Here is an 18,697-nt window from a genome sequence, read left to right as displayed (position 1 = left end):
ATAAGGAGATCTAAGGGGCTCTGAAAGCAACAACTAGCTTCTTTTGCTGCCCCTACTGGCTTTGAAAACCTAGCCTCTACCCACGAAAAGATTACTGGTGCAAGGCAACGACAGTTAACCAGTCTGCTTGTCAAATCTAGATAATAAAATCCATATAACAAAAGATTATCTCGGTTCTAGTCCACATTGGTGGTCATTTTCTAAAACAAAGGTACCCGACGTAAGATTATTTTGTGAGGAAGATTAGCCTTGAGCTAACATCCATTGCCAATTCTCTTTTTGCAGAGGAAGAGTGGCCCTGGGCTAACATCCGTGCCCATCTTCCTCTACTTTATATGGGACAGCGCCACAGCATGGCTTGACAAGCAATGCCTCAGTCCGCGCCGGGGATCTGAACCTGTGAACCCCAGGCCGCCAAAGCAGAGTGCATGAACTTAACTGCTACGCCACCAGGCCAGCCCCAAGATTCTTTATTTTTTAAACAGGAAGTAAGCTATGAGCTAAAATTTATTTTCTTCCTTTTTCTTCAAACAGCAAGTCATCCCCAATCAATATATGTTCTTCTTTTTTTTTTTAGTTGCTTGGCACTTGCTTGACCTCTCAGAATAGAGGGTACCTTTACCTTTTCTAGCCTCTGACCATGTAAGCGAAGTTCCACCCGGTGGCATATAAGCCTAACTGGTGTGTAGTTGCCTCTATAAACCTTCCTTTAAGAGAAATCTGGTTACTATTAAACAGCTGGAGGCAGCCGATTCCCCATTAGAATTACAAACTTTAAAAAAAATCTCCTCCTGATCTTTTTTTTTAATAATTTTTTATTTTTATTTATTTTTTTCCCCCAAAGCCCCAGCAGATAGTTGTATGTCATAGCTGCACATCCTTCTAGTTGCTGTATGTGGGACGCGGCCTCAGCATGGCCAGAGAAGCGGTGTGTCGGTGCGCGCCCGGGATGCGAACCCGGGCCACCAGCAGCGGAGCACGCGTACTTAACCGCTAAGCCACGGGGCCGGCCTCCTCCTGATCTTTATATAAATTTCACACTGCCTCACTCAGGAAGTATTCAAAAATTATTCTGAGTACCTTTTTAATTGCTCTTCTACCTATATCATATAGGCCTCTGCTATCATTCAAGGCTTTGCCTCACTAATAATTTCTGATCATTTGACATTTGCAAGAAAAGGAGAAGTTTATATTATTTTTACACTGGACTCAAAACATTTTTTTCTGCTAACTCCATACAGTGCTTTCACCTAGTATCTCATGAATATCAATGTATAACAGAATAAAATTCGATTATGGCAATTTAGAAATACTTAGAATATATCATAATCAATTCTTACTTATAGTCTTTTAATAAAGTACAATGCTCAGGCCTCAATATATGTTAGCTATTTTTAAAAACTATACTGCTCAAAGTGTGAGGAAACTAACATACTGTATTTCCACTAACATAAAATTTTTAATGAAAATGAAACCTTCTAGAAGCTAACATTCTAAAGACTCTTCAGTGTTCCAGGGACTAATGGTACCAAATATAATAGACATATCTGAGCCTCCAAATCAGAATATTATCCAATTATTAACAATACTAGTAGTTTTAATTTTTCTTTAAAAATACCTGGAAAAGAGCCATACTGAGCTCCTGATTGTCGTCTGGCTTCTTCCTCCTTTAATACAAAGAAGAAATAAATTACATAATGGGGGTGGGGAGAATCTGCTGTCCACCCCTACCCATGCACAACCAGGAAAAAACTGTAAAAATAAGCTAGTTAGAGGACTTAGAAGAATGACAAGTTTCAAATGGCAATACTGGACTAAAGGATATACCCCATCCCACCCCAACCCCAAATAATTTCCAACTGGATTCTCAATGAGCATTACTTTTGGTAATAATTTCAAGTAGCATTTTGTTTCTACTTGGGGGAGAAAAAAAAAACCTGGAAAGCAATTTAGAGTACTGATATGTTTGTCCATGCTTATGAAAACTGTAAATTCTTACTGTTTTTAAAACTCTCAAATGAAAACACATGGTAGATTACTAAGACTGCTAGGACTTTTGTTTCCCAGGTTCCTCTTTTCCATACTCTCCCTACATAATTCAACAACAAATACAACTGAAGATTTACTGATTTTTGTTCTCTTAAAGATAAAATTAAAGAAAATATACATAAATTTCTCTCATAACCAGTTATAAAGTCATCAAGGAGATATATAAATGTAAAAATTACTTTTGAAGATTATAAACTATAATCCTAAAAGTCAAGCATGATGCTTAAAAATATTAAACAACAGGGGCCAGCCCCATGGTGTAGTGGTTAAGTTCTCGAGCTCCGCTTCAGCGGCCAGGGGTTCACAGGTTTGGATCCTGGCGCAGACCTACGCACTGCTTATCAAGCTATGCTGTGGCAGGTGGCTCAAATAAAATAGAGAAACATGGGCATGGATGTTAGCCCAGGGCCAATCTTCCTTCGCAAAAAGAGGAGGACTGGAAACAGGTATTAGCTCAGGGCTAATTTTCCTCACCAGAAAAAAACAACAACAATAAAATGACAAAAAAATTAGGATGTAATGTTATATAATTATAATACAGCTTTATGTCCTTTAATTCAACAGTGTTGGAAATAAGCAGATGAAAATTGATAGCATCAATGCAAAAAGCTAATACAGAAAAAAACTAGGAGAAACCTTAAGAACAGAAGCAACAATATTGTGAATGAATTATGGATAACTTTTTTCCTAATTTCCATATAATATGACTTTGTAATTAAAAATAAAAAATAGCTAGAATCAATTTTAAATAGCTATGAATCCACTGCTGGAACAGGAGGAATCATAAAACAACAAATCAGGGCAAGCATCCTCAAGAAAACAAATAATACTGCCAAGTTTTAATTACTCAATTGGGAAAAATTCCTGATTTTAGGAGGACACAAGAATATTCTAACTTGGTGAAATATAAGCTCACTTAAGAATTTAAAGACTAAAAATAGTCCACAAATTAAAGGTAACAAAGGGAAGGAAAACTCCCTTTAAGTAGTACCATTATCCTAACAGAACTGTAGCCAGCATTAAATAAGAACCAGGAATTAGAAAGATATCCTAAAAACTCTAATCTACTGTATTTCCCCCTTTAATGGTTTAGCTATGGAAACTTTACCCTCTGGGCTCTCTCATGTTCTTCCCGAGCCTTCTTAACCCTTTCCATTCTTTCTTTGATCTCTCGCTCTTCACGTTTTCGCTCATACTTTCTCCGATGTTCTGCAATTTTCTGGGCCTAGGGAAAAAAGAGCCACAGAAAAATGTTCTCTCTAAAAGCTGAATAAAGTCAACACAAATCAACAGTTTTATTAAAGAATTACTTGTCTTTGTGGAGAGGTGTTCAATTCAACACATAGTTCTGAATTATGACAGTTAGATTTACCTTATAGAAGACGACCTGACACAACCTAGGCTTTAACAAGCCCACTGTGAAACATAGGAAAGAGACTGGAATTTGAAATGAGAAGTGTTATAAATCTCAAACAATTAACTAGTGCAAGTATGACAATTAGGTTTCAAATTGCATGACAATTCTTGCCTGATATCTGCTATGGGAAGGCAGAGATTTGGAACACACATATCACTTATTTGCCACAGTCTACCATACAATAAAGGGGTGAGGGAAGAGAAATATCTAAGTCTTATAGAACTGCTATAAGGATTAAGAAAGAAAATATATGTACCAGGCACTGGTACACATTCTGTGCCAAATATCTGGAAACTATTATTTATTCAGAGAATAAAGTAAACATAAAAGACTCATATTCAACCATTACTTTAGCTTGTTTATGAGTACTTTTTAAATTTTTTTCTAGAATATCTCATAAAATAACCTTGCTGAGTTAGCCCAGTTATGAGAATAAAAAAAGAAATCAAATAGTCTCTGATAGTAGATAAGTGAAATTCAATAAAATTTCCACCATCTTAAAATCTTTGGGAATAAATTCTTGGTAGTGAAACTTCCCACAAAGCTGAAGGGTTTACCATGTAAATGCATTAAAATCATTTAAACTAACAATTTCAGATAGAAATTATCTTAAAACAGAATATTCTAGCTTTTGGATTCAATAGTAACATTTTAAAAAGGTTGAAACTTTTTACTTCCATGGGCCTTCATGCTTTATACAGTGGCTGTATACAGCTACGATATATAAGGACAGACCAGACTCAATCTTGGGTCATGTTTTATAAATTTTCTATTTCTTTCCTTGCTGTAAACTTGATGCCACCTTTTCCATTTCTAACATTCTGGTTATAATTCTGCTCTAAGCTTGCAAACAAAGTTAATAGAGCTTGCTATAATACAGCATGAGAAATGAAAGTATGAAAACCTAATGCGATATCCTGAGTTGAGCACAAACTTCAGTGATTACAGATTATAACTTCCAAATGTTTGTTTCTGTACATCTGTTTTGCAGGTAAGTTACTGCCAGGGCTCCATACTAGAGCCACAGAGTGTAACAGTAATGACTTTCCCTTTCTCTGCTTGAACATACCCTCGGTTGAACTTCCTTTAGCATTGCGCTAGCATCTTCATCATAATCCAGTTTACAGGCAAGAGCAAGATCGTGGGCAGCTTCTTCCCAGTGGCCCAGAAGTCTAAAACAGATTTAAATTCATTTTAGGAGCCTTTCATACATATTCACTTTGTGGCATGTGGCATGGAGTCTTTATTCCTTATTATAAAAAAGGATTGTTACAGAAGAGCTTTAAATTAAATACTGAACTATAAACTTTCATGAACTAATTCAATTACTATGTTCTACCCTAGGAAAATTTGAGGGAATTTAAATTTCCTTTACGGTAACTGTAAAGCTGCTCTACTAAAAAATGTTTAAAAACTTAAAAAAAAAAAACCTTTCTTAACTCATAATATCATGAAATCAAAAAAAATTATGTAGCACCACAGCTTTCAACTCATCAAATACAGGGTTAACACGATGTATATTTAGCACGCTACCTTCTACAACATAGAAAACAATACGTGTGCACATTTTATTGAAAAAGGAGAGAAAAGATAAATTAGAAATTAAAGGTTGGTGAAGGTAGCTTAGAATGGAGTAGAGGGGATAGTAATGGAAATGAGACTTCTCTGGGTATGCCTGTTAACTCGGTTTTGGCTCTTTTAAACCTGCCAATGTTTACATACTCAAAGAAGACAATTTAATCAGCAAGGATGGAAACAAAGCAAACTCTAAACCTGAATGACACAGAAATAAAAAGAGGCTAATTTTTTATCACATTGACAACATAAACCATACCGAAAAAATTAATTCAAGTAACTTTTATTTTTTGTTTTTGTTTCTTTTTTTGTGAGGAAGATCAGCCCTGAGCTAACATCCATGCTAATCCTCCTCTTTTTGCTGAGGAAGACCGGCTCTGAGCTAACATCCACTGCCAATCCTCCTCCTTTTTATCCCCAAAGCCCCAGTAGATAGTTGTATGTCATAGTTGCACATCCTTCTAGTTGCTGTATGTGGGACCCGGCCTCAGCATGGCAGGAGAAGCTGTGCGTCGGTGTGCACCCAGGATCCGAACCCGGGCCGCCAGCAGCGGAGCGCGCGCACCCAACCGCTAAGCCACGGGGCCGGCCCTCAAGTAACTTTTAAAACAGTATTGTAACTGTATATCTTAAATGGAATATATTCTAAGGATAAGAACTGCAAAAAGAACTTCGAACTTTACTTAGAAGACATATTATTTTTAAGGCATGATTCTGAAACAATTTTATGTATATCACAAGATAACACAAGTAAGTAACGAGGGACAAAGATTTTGGATCTAGAATAGTGTCAAAAATACAAAATGAAAGGGAAAATATTTAATGTTGAGTTTTAACGGAAAATATCAGTATAAACTCAAAATTTGATAACTTTTTTACTAAAAATCATTATTTTTAACATGTTTTTTCTAACTGACATTGAAATGACCAAAGTAATGATATCCAGGAAGCAAGGAACACACCTAGTGGCCAAACTTTAGTTTCTATAAATATAATCCCCACTAAAATGAACCATGGTTTCTTGGAGAAACAGTTTATTCTAAGTCTGGGACAAGCAAAGTACAAGATGAGCTCATGCTGTCTTGTACCAGAAGGCAAAGAAATGCTCAACGACTACTAGGGTCTCAAGAGAATCAACAGTAATGCGTGAGCTTTCAGAGGATTAATAAATTTTATTTCAACCTTTTACCTATATCTTTGACATGTGTCTTCATAATCACTAGAGCTACTTTTTTGAGTCACCTAATACAGCTGTCCCAAACATATCCAGCTTCACCTCCATCCACACTTGAAGTAGAGCACTTTTTGAATCCACGTTAATATGTAAATGTCCCTGGACATTTCATCCACAAACCACAAATACTCATTTGTATAATATTAAGTTTGGCTTCCAGGAATGATTACTAATCAGGGTTAAATTCATCTCTATATTTTCCCCTTTTTCTGATTTTTCAGGTGACTCAGCAGTGACTGAAGTAGTTTGAGGCTAGTGAATTCCTTCTTCTATAAAATGTTGGTTGTTTAATGTTAAGTTACAAAGAGAAAGTCTGAAAACAAGATAAAATTTGCAAGGACACTGACATAAGGCCACTCTCTTTTCTTGGAAATAATTTTGAGAAAAATCCTTAAATTTGACTATATATGGTTAAAAACTGTTAACAGTGGTTTTCTTTGAATGAAAAGAGTGAAAAGAATTTTTACTTTCTTATTTGTTCCGTATATTATCCTCTCTGTGAATTCTTCCACATTGAGCACATATTACTTGGAAATTAAAGCCTTACGCTATTTTGGGTTTTTTTAGAAAGCATAGTAAAACATCAGATTTAAATTTATTTATTTATTTATTTTTAAAGATTTTATTTATTTATTTATTTATTTTCCCCCCAAAGCCCCAGTAGATAGTTGTATGTCATAGCTGTACATCCTTCTAGTTGCTGTATGTGGGACGCGGCCTCAGCATGGCCAGAGAAGCGGTGCGTTGGTGCGTGCCTGGGGTCCGAACCCGGGCCGCCAGCAGCAGAGTGCACGCACTTAACCGCCAAGCCACGGGGTCGGCCCCAGATTTAAATTTAAAGAGTTCTGAAAATAATTAAATTCCACTATTTACCTGTGTGCTTTCCCTCGCCACTTGTAAGGCTGAGCTGAATCAGGATTTATTTCAATAGCTCTGTCACAGTCTCGGATGGCAGCATTTGGCTTCTGTAATTTGATGAAGACACTAAAAAATAAGTATGACATTAAAACATATTCATTTCAAACAATAACACCCTTGGGATCACCACAGAAGCAATTCTATTTAAATAAATGAGCAGAAATGATTCACTAGGGCACGCTTTTTGGTTAGCATTCTCACCTGGCTCTCTTGGCATACAGAATGGCCAAGCGGGGATTCAGCTTGATGGCATCCGTGAACAACTCAATGGCTTTCTGTAGTTCACCTAAAGTAAAAGTTATTGAGAAATAGAGGATAAAAAATATTAATAAAAATTGTTGATCTTTTATCCAATTAGTCTTTCACATTCTTCTTTTAGTCCAGTGAACAAAGACTAGTTTCTAAATTAATATAAAAACTGGCTCTTCAAAGCAAACCTTTGCCACACTTATATCGTACATCACTCAAGATAGAGATAATTTTCAGGTACATAACCCCTTAACAAACAGCAGAATACCACATTCTTAGTAGGACTCATACTGATTTTTTAAATTAAGAAAAAAATAAAAGGATAAAATTAATTTAAAGAATAAAATAAATTTTATTTTATTAATTAAATTGTCTTTTATCCATTAAGTTAAAAGGATAAAATTAAACTTATTAAAGGAAAAACTACCCATACTAAATCTATAAGGCTGGTTAAAAAAAATTACTATTTGAATTCACAGGAATAGCATAAAAATTCAAGAAAACTAGAACTCATGAAAGACCACAACCCACATTTTAAATTCATTTATTGTATCCCATTCTCATAGGTAGCTTCTTTGTTTATTAGTCCCTTCAGTGAAGTCATTCAACAAATAAAACATACTATAGAATTAGAACAGTTCTTTGCATAAAGTCTAATTCTTGGACACAGGAAACATGGGAAGGCAAGACAAACAGAATTTTAAAGTAAATGCTACAACCCACTTTGAAAAATATATTTACCCAGCTACTAAATGTGTAAAGGATTTTACCAGAACTCATGAACAATGCAAAAAAAGGTTCAGTCTTATTAGTTGCTACTAGGAGTCTAGGAGAATAGTGTCTATTACAAGTTACTACACTTGGATCTAATAAGCAACTCATACCTACCATGTTCAAAACTGAACTCTCAATTCCTACTCCATCTCTAAATCTATTCCCCATCCCTATATTCCCAACTAAGTAAATGGCTCCTCCATTTAGTCTAGCTTAGAGGTTGGCAAACTTTTTTGTGAAGGGACGTATAATAATTATTTTAGGCTTTGCAGACTGTTAACAGTCGTAACAATTCAACTCTGCTGTTGTAGTGGGAAAGCAGCCACAGACAATACACAAACGAACAGGTGTGACTGTGTTCCATTAAATTTTTACAAAAACAGGAGGCTGTAGTTTGGCAACTCCTGATCTACCTCAAGCCCAAAACCTTGGAGTCATTCTTGACTCCCCAATCTAAAAACCTAAATCCTTTTATCTCTACTTTCAAAATATATCCAAAATCTATCCGCCTCTCACCTTATCACCCTAAGCCCCGAGGTTTCCACACTGCGCACCACGGGGCCACAGGACCCTTGGTTTGTTAGCCCTGCACAAACTACTGGCTCAATGTAGTTCACATTTTCAACACTGGATCACTACATTCTTTTTGATAATGTCTTGGAAAAACCGTGTTTGTAGTAGTTGCTATGATAAAAAGGAAGAACTGCAGAAAAGTAGATGTGGAACAGGAAATGAGGGTGTCAGTGTCCAATCTGATCCCAAGATTTTAGAAGCTTAGTACCCAACATACATACACTGCTTCTTAGAAAATAAACATGGTTATTTAAGAATGAAATTAGGGGCTGGCCCCATGGTGTAGTGGTTGGGTTCACGTGCTCCGCTTTGGCAGCTCCGGGGTTCACAGGTCAGATTCCGGGCTCGGATCTACACACCATTCATCAAGCCATGCCATGGCGGGGTCTGATATACAAAGTAGAGGAAGACTGGCACAGATGTTAGCTCAAGGACAATCTTCCTCAAGCAAAAAGAGGAAGACTGGCAATATATGTTAGCTCAGGGCCAATCTTCCTCATCAAAAAAAAAAAGAAAAAAAAAGAAATTAAATATATCTGCTTTTAATTTGTGTGTACTATTTTTTCAAACAATCACTGACTTGTTAGGACTATACACTTATTAAATTGTTGGACCTAATTACACTATAAATTAAACTCTTACACATTTCTTTTTGGCCTAGGAGTGTTGTTGAAAAAGTCAAGACAGTAAGGGCACTGTAAACAGAGAAAGTTTGGGAACCTCTGACCTAATCCAAGCCACCATCATTAGCCACCTAGACTAGAAAGACTCAATTTCTTGTTTTCCCTCTCTGGGATCATGAAAACACACCTCAGATCTGGTGTGGGGAGCATAACTGATTGAGAACTCCATCTTCTGTGCTCAAGGCTACACTTCAAAAGCTGCTCCCAGCTAATGACTGAATACAGCAAGGAGACCAAGGCAGGCCCATTCTTATGAGACGTGCAGCTCCCGTAATGGGCAACTTTATCTTGCCCAGACTTTTTAAGAAACATAGCTATAGCTGAAGACTTTTCCTACGAAGGGGTATAAGACCTATATGATCACCTCACTGCCTCCCCAGACAACTCTGGCTCTCCCTGCTCCCCCATTTTCCCTCACAGGTATTTTCCTAATATATCTCTGGTATATAGACTCATGTTTTGGCTTCTACTTCTCCAATGAGCTAACATACCCTTATTGGCCCCCACAATCTGATCTACATGAAGTAGTAATAATAATCCTTTTCAAAGGTAAATTCAACTCACTGTGAAACTCTCCGTGTCAAAAAACCCTCAATGGCTTACCATTATCCTTAAGGATAAAATCCGAAGTCCTTAGCATGATCTATAAAAGTTCTTTGTAATTTATCTATCTATCCTCCTCACCACTTCCCACCACCCGTCACCCCCTCCCAGGCGCTTCTCTGACCTCAATTCTAACACTCTTACCTCTTCACTCACCACACTCCAGCTACACTAGCCTTTCTGCTATTCCTTGAATATGTAAACATCCTTCTCGCTCTCCCAGTTAGCTTCTCTACTTGTTCTTCCCTCTGTCTCAAAAGCCCTTCTTCACATGGCTTGCTCCCTTCATGTTGTCAGATGCTTTCCTGACCACCCTATGTAAAATATAGCTTCCATCACTGACTATCCTTTTACTCAGCTCTATTTTTCTTCATAGTATTTATTACCACCTAACATTATATTATCAATTTGTTTTTGTTTCCCAGTAATATATGAGGTCCATGAGGTAAACAACTTGGTCTGTTGTTTCCACACTGTATATCCAGCATCTAAAACATGGCCTGAAACACGGTAAGCCTTCAATAAATATTTGTTGAATAAATATATTAAACTAAAAAAGCATAGTAAAAATACTACTAATAATGCGACAGCTGGAAACACTTTACTAAAGTCTTACTTAGTAAGCAAGAATACTTACACCTTAATAAAAAGAACAGTGCCAGGTACTATTCTAGGCATATTACACATATTCATTTATTTACTCCTCATGACTCTATTAGGTAGGTACTGTTATCCTTAGTTTACAAATGGGGAAACAGGGCCGGCCCCGTGGCTTAGCAGTTAAGTGCGCGCACTCCGCTGCTGGCGGCCCGGGTTCGGATCCTGGGCGCGCACCAACGCACTGCTTCTCCGGCCACACTGAGGCCGCATCCCACATACAGCAACTAGAAGGAAGTGCAGCTATGACATACAACTATCTACTGGGGCTTTGGGGGAAAAAATAAATAAAATTATAAAAAAAAAACAAATGGGGAAACAGAGGCAAAGAGAGTCACTTCTCTAAGTTTACCTAGCTAGTAAGTGCCAGAGCTGAGATTCAAACCCAGGCACTTTAGATCCATAAGTCTAGTGTCTAACTATATTCCTGCCTCTCCAACCCCAAGTAAGGCCTGAACCTACAATCCCTATCTTAGAATATTAGTGTTTTATCCCTTTAGGATATACTATAAAATTGTGCTTATTCTAAAATTAGAACTAGGTTAAATTTACACATGAACATAGCTTGGAAAGAAATACAGAAAAACAAGAACGTGACTTATTAGATGGTGGCAGTTCATTTTCATTTTGTTAAATATTGCTGAGGAAATAAATAAGAAAATAAATTAAAAAAATACGAGACAAAACGCCAAAATAAGTGACAAATATAATGAGCTGACAGTATGGCACAGTAAGATCCTGGACAAGTCAAAACCCCTCTGAGCCCTCAGGTTATTCATTAATTTGTAAAATGGTATTAGTATGAGGTTTTCATGAAATAATGCACATTAAAACATAATAAAACTGCCAGACATGTTGAAGGCACAAAATAAATGCTAGATAAATAGAAATCTTAGGAGGTAGCGAAAGGAAGAAAAGATTAGTGTGGAAAAGGAATGGTCAGGAAGAGAAGTGGCTGGGATCAATTAATGGGTGTGAATTAAAAGTTGAAACAGGTGAAGAAAAGCTTTACAGAGAAGCAGCAGAGCAGAAGCAAAGGAACGTTCTAGGACTGTAAGATCTGGCTGGAATGGAAGGTTAATATTTAAAAAGAAGAGAAGAAAGCTGGGAAGGCAAAATATGGGCTCTGACTCGAGCAGGTCTAATGCTATGATGAAGGTCTTCAAACTGTATGCAAAAAGTTAGTCGTAAGTTACAAGCAAGGGAGTGTGTAACAATAAAAAGCAGTTCTAAGTAAGAATAATCTAGGGACAGTTAACAGAAAGCAATAAAGGAAACAGACATTTCAGGTAGGCACACTACTGAGGCCATTTCAATAGTATAAACCTATGATAAGGACCTAAACTAAGAAGGTAGTAGGATTACAAAAAAAGGAGTGAATATATTTGCCAACTTGGAACAGTAATCAATACCGAACTCATTCTGCAATAAAACTTCAGTCGTCTTCTAAGTCTACAGATGAAGTCCAAAGGCACATCAGCATTATACAACAGCATCTGTTCAACAATGGCATTGTGATGTACTACCACACAGCTATGGGGGGGATTTGCCGAGTACCCAAGTTAATAAATGATTTTACTGATTATAACTGATTATAACATTATACTTAATATCAGCACTCTCCCACTCTGATAGGATTTTCTGAAGAGGATCTAACATGTAGAGACTAGAATAAGAGTGTTATGCCTATGGACATCATTTGTTAAGCGTGTTACTATGCATAAAGTTATTCTAATACCACTTTTTTTGAAAGCCTTTCACCTTTTATTTTATTTTTTTGTGAGGAGGATCAGCCCTGAGCTAACATCCATGCCAATCCTCCTCTTTTTGCTGAGGAAGACTGGCCCTGCGCTAACATCTGTGCTCATCTTCCTCTACTTTATATGGGACGCCGCCACAGCATGGCCTGACAAGTGGTGCGTTGGTGCGCGCCCAGGGTTCCGAACCCAGGCTGCCAGCAGCGGAACACGCACACTTAACCGCTACGCCATGGGGCCGGCCCCCCTTTCACCTTTTAAAACCTCTTCTCAATAGAGAAACACCAGGATACAGTCAGGAAAGCAGTCTTTGAGTCACATCAGGATGTGTCTATGCCCTGAGGCAAGGTAATTAATTCCTGAGTGATTTCAGCCTCTATCAATGGGGAAGAGGTAGGCAGCGAATAGGACACTTTCTTCTCCAGTGTAAGATACTCAATGAGTTTAAGTTCCCTTCCACGTTCCCACTATTTAACAGTTACTGCAATAGAGAAGAGAATATTCAGACTACCAGAGAAATGTACTAAAGAGAAAAAAAATCACTCACCATCATTTAGGGCATCAATGGCAGCCACTTTTTTATCATTTGCCTGATCCATCATCTCCTCGGTTATCTACGGGGAAATTGAAGGTCGACTTAGAAATAGTAGAGAAAGCAGAAGAGGAAGGAATTTAGACTTTCCTAGGGAAGGGGTAGTCACAACTCCCACTTTCGCTCACTTTCTCCAGTCTCCAGGGAGCAAAGAGGATAACTGATTAGTAAGAAATTACACAAGATTAGCTTTAATCTTTCATACTAAACAATAAATTTCACTCCCTACAGTCTGCCTTAGACATGACCTTTGCTTCCCTCCATCCTAACCTGAGCAAGTTGTTTTGCCCTGGTTTTACCAACTCCTTCCTGGTTATTCACAAACACTAAAACTCAATCTCCTCACAATGGAGTAACTAAAGCTAGTTCCTTTTAGGCTTGAATCTTCAGAAGAGAAACAAGTCATTCTTTTGTTCTAACAAACATCTATTGAGTACCTATACTAGACAGAATAAACACTGTAAAAGACTGCTGATAGTACAATGATTACTAATAACAAAAACTTACAGCAAACATCCTACCTAAAATGGAAACTTAAGAAGCAGCTTCTTTAATAAAAGGAAAAAATCCACTCTATTACCACCACTGTGTTCAATATTACTGGAGGTGCTGGCTAATTCATTAAGAAAATGAGTTGATGGCTTTAAGCATTGGAAGGAAAGTACCAAGCAGTCTTATTTACATTTGCTGAGAAAACCCAATGGTACTGACAAGTACTAGATCTACTAAGACAATTCAATCAAGTTCTCAGAAACTAACAGCAACATCAAAACAAATGCAGAGTTCCTCCACATCATCAAAAATCAATTATAAAATATGATAGAACAATATACCATTCTAAGAGCACACAAGACTTTCACAGGGGTGGGAGGAGTAAAATTCTATTAAAGGAGACAAGATATACACCTTGTTCATGGAAAGATTTTGAATATTTCAAAGCATCCCCAAGTTACTCAATAAATTCAAAGCAATTGCCACAAAAATTCCTACAAGTTTAAGACAAACTTTAAAAAACTTTTTAGGGCCAGCCCCATGGCGTAGTGGTTAAGTGCATGCGCTCCGCTGCTGGCGGCCCGGGGTTCGGATCTCGGGCACGCACCGACACACTGCTTGTCAGGCCATGCTGTGGCGGCGTCCCATATAAAGTGGAGGAAGATGGGCACAAATGTTAGCTCATGGCCAGTCTTCCTCAGCAAACAGAGGAGGAATGGCATGGATGTTAGCTCAGGGCTGATCTTCCTCACAAAAAAAAACCCAAAAAAACAAAAAAAGACAACCTTTTTAAAAGAACAAAGGAAGACACACTACCCAACAGTAAGACATCCTACAAAGCTAGGGTAACTAAAAAAAAAAAAAAAAGACTGGTTTATGGCAACATGGTGCACATGATACCCTGAACAAGTCTAAAAAACCACCTTTTAAAAGCCATCTTTGATCTCAGAATGTAGAAATCCTCAAAGAACAAGATTAAATAATGGCTTGAAATCCAGCGAGGTAGCCAAGTGCTCCATCTGCTTTCACTCTTCTGGCAGGAGTCAAACCTGGTGACCTTGCAATTCTGTTTTGAAGGTAGAGCAAGACACATTCAACAAAGTCTAGATTCAGGTAAAGCAAATGTATGTGGTCTAATCATACACCTTCTAAAATAAATCTGAAACCCCAAATGCCTATACCTGCAAGCAAAATGGTAAACCAAAGATAAACTGTTCCGAAGAAAGGGACAGCCAAGAAGAGAGAAAAAAAATCTCCCCTGTAAATTCATAACCACAAACCAGCTTTTCCACTGGACTTCACATTACTTGTAAAGTTAAACAAACAATAAAAAAACCACGCTGAGAATTTAAAGCGGTCCTTGAGTCGGTAGCCCCAACTCAGAGTCTTGATGGAAGCAAACATATTCCTCTTTGGAGGAACACACCTTCTACCCAGGCCTCAAAAACTTTCCAGGGGTGAAGTTTCAAAGAACTCATGGTCCAAATACACACACACACACACACACTCCACAAAGTACCTCAATGAGCAAGAGTCAGGAAAAATAAAAGAAGAATAAGACCAGCAATAGAGAACAACAAAGAAATTAATGTGTTTGAGAATAAAGGCAAGTTCTGAAAATGAGTAAGGAGCAAGAGACTTATAAATAACCAAATGGACTTTAAAAAGAAAGTGAAAAGTATCAAAATAAAAATCATAAGCATTTGAATTACATCAATGAAACAGCTGATTAGACAAAGAAAGCATACATAATTCAGCAGTGATAAAGATATAGAACTTAATAGCAAAAAAGTCTAATATGTATCTAACTAGGGCTCCAGAATGAGAGCAGAGAGAATGGGTTAGTGGCAATATTTGAAAGAGATACTAGTTGAAAATGCTCCAGAGCTACAGAAAGTTTAACAACCCTACAATTTAAGATGCCCAATAAATTTTAAGTAGGATAAATAAAAAGCATTATAAACCTAGACACATTGAAATGACACAGCACCATTAATAAACACAACACAATTTAAAAAAATTCCTCTTAAAAATAGTGACAAAAAGTACTTATATTTGTTTTTAAAGATGTACAAGATCTTTATGAAGAAAATGTTAGTAAGCTTTTAAAAGACATTAAAAAAAAAAGACCTAAAAATTAGATACCACATTCATCGATAGTTAATCTCAACAATGAGGAGATGTAGCTTCTCCCTGACTTGATTTAGATTTAATGCAATTCTAACAGGGGAAAAAAAAATCCTAATTTGCAGGGGGGGGGGCCAGGGACTTGACAATCTGATTTTAAAATTTATATGGAAGAACAAAGGCCAAGAACAGCCAAGATACTCCTAAAGTGTTGGGGGGGGGGGGTCCTTGCCCCACCAGATAACAAGACTTAGTATAAAGCTATGTAAGACAATGTGTCATTAGTGTATGGAAAAAATGAGACAAGTAGAACAAGAGAGCACCAAAACTGAACGACGCATATATGGAAACAAGTGTATTTTGGCATTGGTGAGGTAAGGAATTCTTCACTAATGGGAATGACAGGTAGATTAAAGGTGAAAGGCAAACATAAAATTTTCAGAAGGAAAAACAATATATTACAGCAATTAAAACCTTGAGATAATAAAGCATAATATATAAAAGAATTATCAATTTAACTGCACTAAAAGATTTTGTTTATTAAGACAACGTAAAGAAAGTAAAGACAAGCCACAGACTAGTAGAAAAATATATGGAGCACACACAGATGACAAATTGTTAGTATCCAGAATATTCAATGAACTATAAATCAGTAAGAAAAAGATGACCACCAGGAAGAAAAATTTAAGTTAGAATAGGACTTCACAAATATCTGTGAATAAACATCAGAATATACCCAACTTTATTAGAAATCAGGAAAATGCAAATTAAAAGCCACAAGGACACACCATTTCACACAATAAGATTGGCAAAGATGAAATCTGACAGGATCAAGTGTTGCTGAGGATATGGACCAACCTTTTAAGCTGCTATTACTATATCATACTGTTTCTCAAACTTTTTTTCATTACCAACCCCCAAAGAGCCTTTGTAGACATTTTTTTCGTAATTTTCACCCCCTCCATCTTAATACTACAGATATACTTCATATATGCTCATGTGTTATGACCCTTTGGAGGACTACTAACCATTGTAATATATTAAGTTTTTTTCAAGCCCAGCTCACAAAAACCTATTTTCACCACCTTGAAGGCAGTATTGTACCTGCTGTGACAAAACCATTTTGGAACACAATTTGGCATTAGACATCCCATTAATAGGCAATTCCCCTTGTAGATATACATGTTAGGTGAACTCTATAGTCTAAAGAGCAGTCAAACCAGATGCAAATTGAAAAAGCAGGTAAACAAAAAATAAGGATTTCAGAGATTGTTAGAGAATATGATTAAAAATAATGGGAATTTTCCCCAATATTTTAAACAGTAAAATAAAATGCTTTCCTAAATGCCTTAAGTCAGAGAAAGATTTAATATCATTGCAGTAGGTGGGACCTTCACATCCCTTACAACAAGCAGAAAGTAAGCTACTAAACTTACCTCTACATTTTCATCTCCCATTTCCTGAGGGGCATCAGTGTCTGGTTCAATCACACCTTCATTGTCAATTTCTGCCAAAGAAAATGACAGTAAGACCCATGCTGTCCAATATAGTAGCCACATGAGGCAATTAAAAACTAATAAACTTTCCAGCCACATGAGGCAATTCAAAACTAATAAACTGTCGCTAGTGCAACTGACGAACTGAATATTTTACTTCATGTTAATTTTATTTAAACAGATGCATTGTAAAACATTTCCCCATTAAACAAAACTTTATTGTTTTGGTAAGACTACATTTCGTTTTAACTGTTGCATCATGTAAGATATTTATCATCACATTGTAGTGGGAATGTTGACAAGTGCACAGTTTCTGGTATCACGCATAGACATACCACTGATTTAGTCAGTGTCAACAAATTGATCCAGTTCAAATATTTGTTCTAAACACCAATGCACTGTTTTTTTTTTGTTTTATAATTTTATTTATTTATTTTTTCCCCCAAAGCCCCAGCGGATAGTTGTAGGTCATAGCTGCACATCCTTCTAGTTGCTGTATGTGGGACGTGGCCTCAGCGTGGCCGGAGAGCACCCCGGATCGAACCCGGGCCGCCAGCAGTGGAGTGCGCGCACTTAACCGCTAAGCCACGGGGCCGGCCCCAATGCACTGTTTTTTAAAAAAAAATTTTATGCAGATAGCACCAGTTATAGTGATAATTTGATGTAAATCATAAGGAACTATTTAATTTTAATATAATTATTTTTGTTTCAAAAAATAGTATGGATAAATTGTAATTTTAAAATAAAGGCATATTACTGATGCAGAAATGAGCCCCAAAGCTAGCATTATAACCAAAACAGTAAAGAAAGAGACTGGAAAAAGGAATGTTGCAAACTTCATGATGGACTGTTTGCTACAGCAAAGCAAAACAAAATAACTGTTATATATAGAAAGCTTTTAAGAATAGACAATATTCAGAGACATTTTTAGCAAATAGAGTGAATTTGATAAGAAGTTTCCTCTTAACAGTCAAAAAAGAATGAAATTAAAATCAGCCATCTGATGCAACAAAAAAATTTTAATCCATTTTTAACAGGAACTGAGTTTATAATTTTGTCTAATTATAAAATAGCTTGATTCATGCACAAAAAAGAAAATGCTTTTAGATGGAGATTTGGTAAAAAAAAAAATATTATAGTTATGGAACTTGTTAGAAAATTATAAGACTAAAAACAATGACAGATCTTCAATTAAGCCCCCGAAAAACAAGCCCATTCTAACCATATCCATGATCAACTGATGCAAAATTTTAAAAATCTAAGTACTTTTCACTAGCTTTTACATAGGTTCTGTGAATTAAGAGATTTCCCAGTTAATAACTGGGGTATATATTTATAGTTTCAAAGGACTTCCAAATTTACGAAGAGATTTTGTCAGTTTGCAGCCTAAAAACAAAAAAAACAAAAAACAATACAACCAAATTCTGCATAGAAATCAATTCCTCTAAAATGAACCAGTTTTATCAACATGGACGCAAGTACTAAAGGAAAATAATATTTT

The 18,697-nt window shown here is 36.6% G+C and overlaps 1 protein-coding gene across 1 annotated transcript in view; it reads right to left on the bottom strand.

Moving 5' to 3' along the window:
• The window catches only part of ST13 (ST13 Hsp70 interacting protein), a 30,673-nt gene that overhangs the window by 3,805 nt on the left and 8,171 nt on the right, over nt 1-18,697 (bottom strand). The window contains exons 4-10 of the mRNA XM_058568300.1: nt 17,137-17,207; nt 13,037-13,103; nt 7,395-7,479; nt 7,149-7,259; nt 4,536-4,638; nt 3,158-3,274; nt 1,619-1,667 (exon numbers count right to left, since the gene is read on the bottom strand). Of these exons, the coding sequence (XP_058424283.1) occupies nt 1,619-1,667; nt 3,158-3,274; nt 4,536-4,638; nt 7,149-7,259; nt 7,395-7,479; nt 13,037-13,103; nt 17,137-17,207 (603 nt within the window). The remainder of the gene's footprint in view (nt 1-1,618; nt 1,668-3,157; nt 3,275-4,535; nt 4,639-7,148; nt 7,260-7,394; nt 7,480-13,036; nt 13,104-17,136; nt 17,208-18,697) is intronic.

This window comes from Diceros bicornis, chromosome 25 (genome assembly GCF_020826845.1).
Source record: "Diceros bicornis minor isolate mBicDic1 chromosome 25, mDicBic1.mat.cur, whole genome shotgun sequence".
In the NCBI taxonomy this organism is placed as follows: domain Eukaryota; kingdom Metazoa; phylum Chordata; class Mammalia; order Perissodactyla; family Rhinocerotidae; genus Diceros; species Diceros bicornis.
Note: the sequence above shows the minus strand (reverse complement) of the source record. Positions and strands in the feature narration are given on the sequence as shown.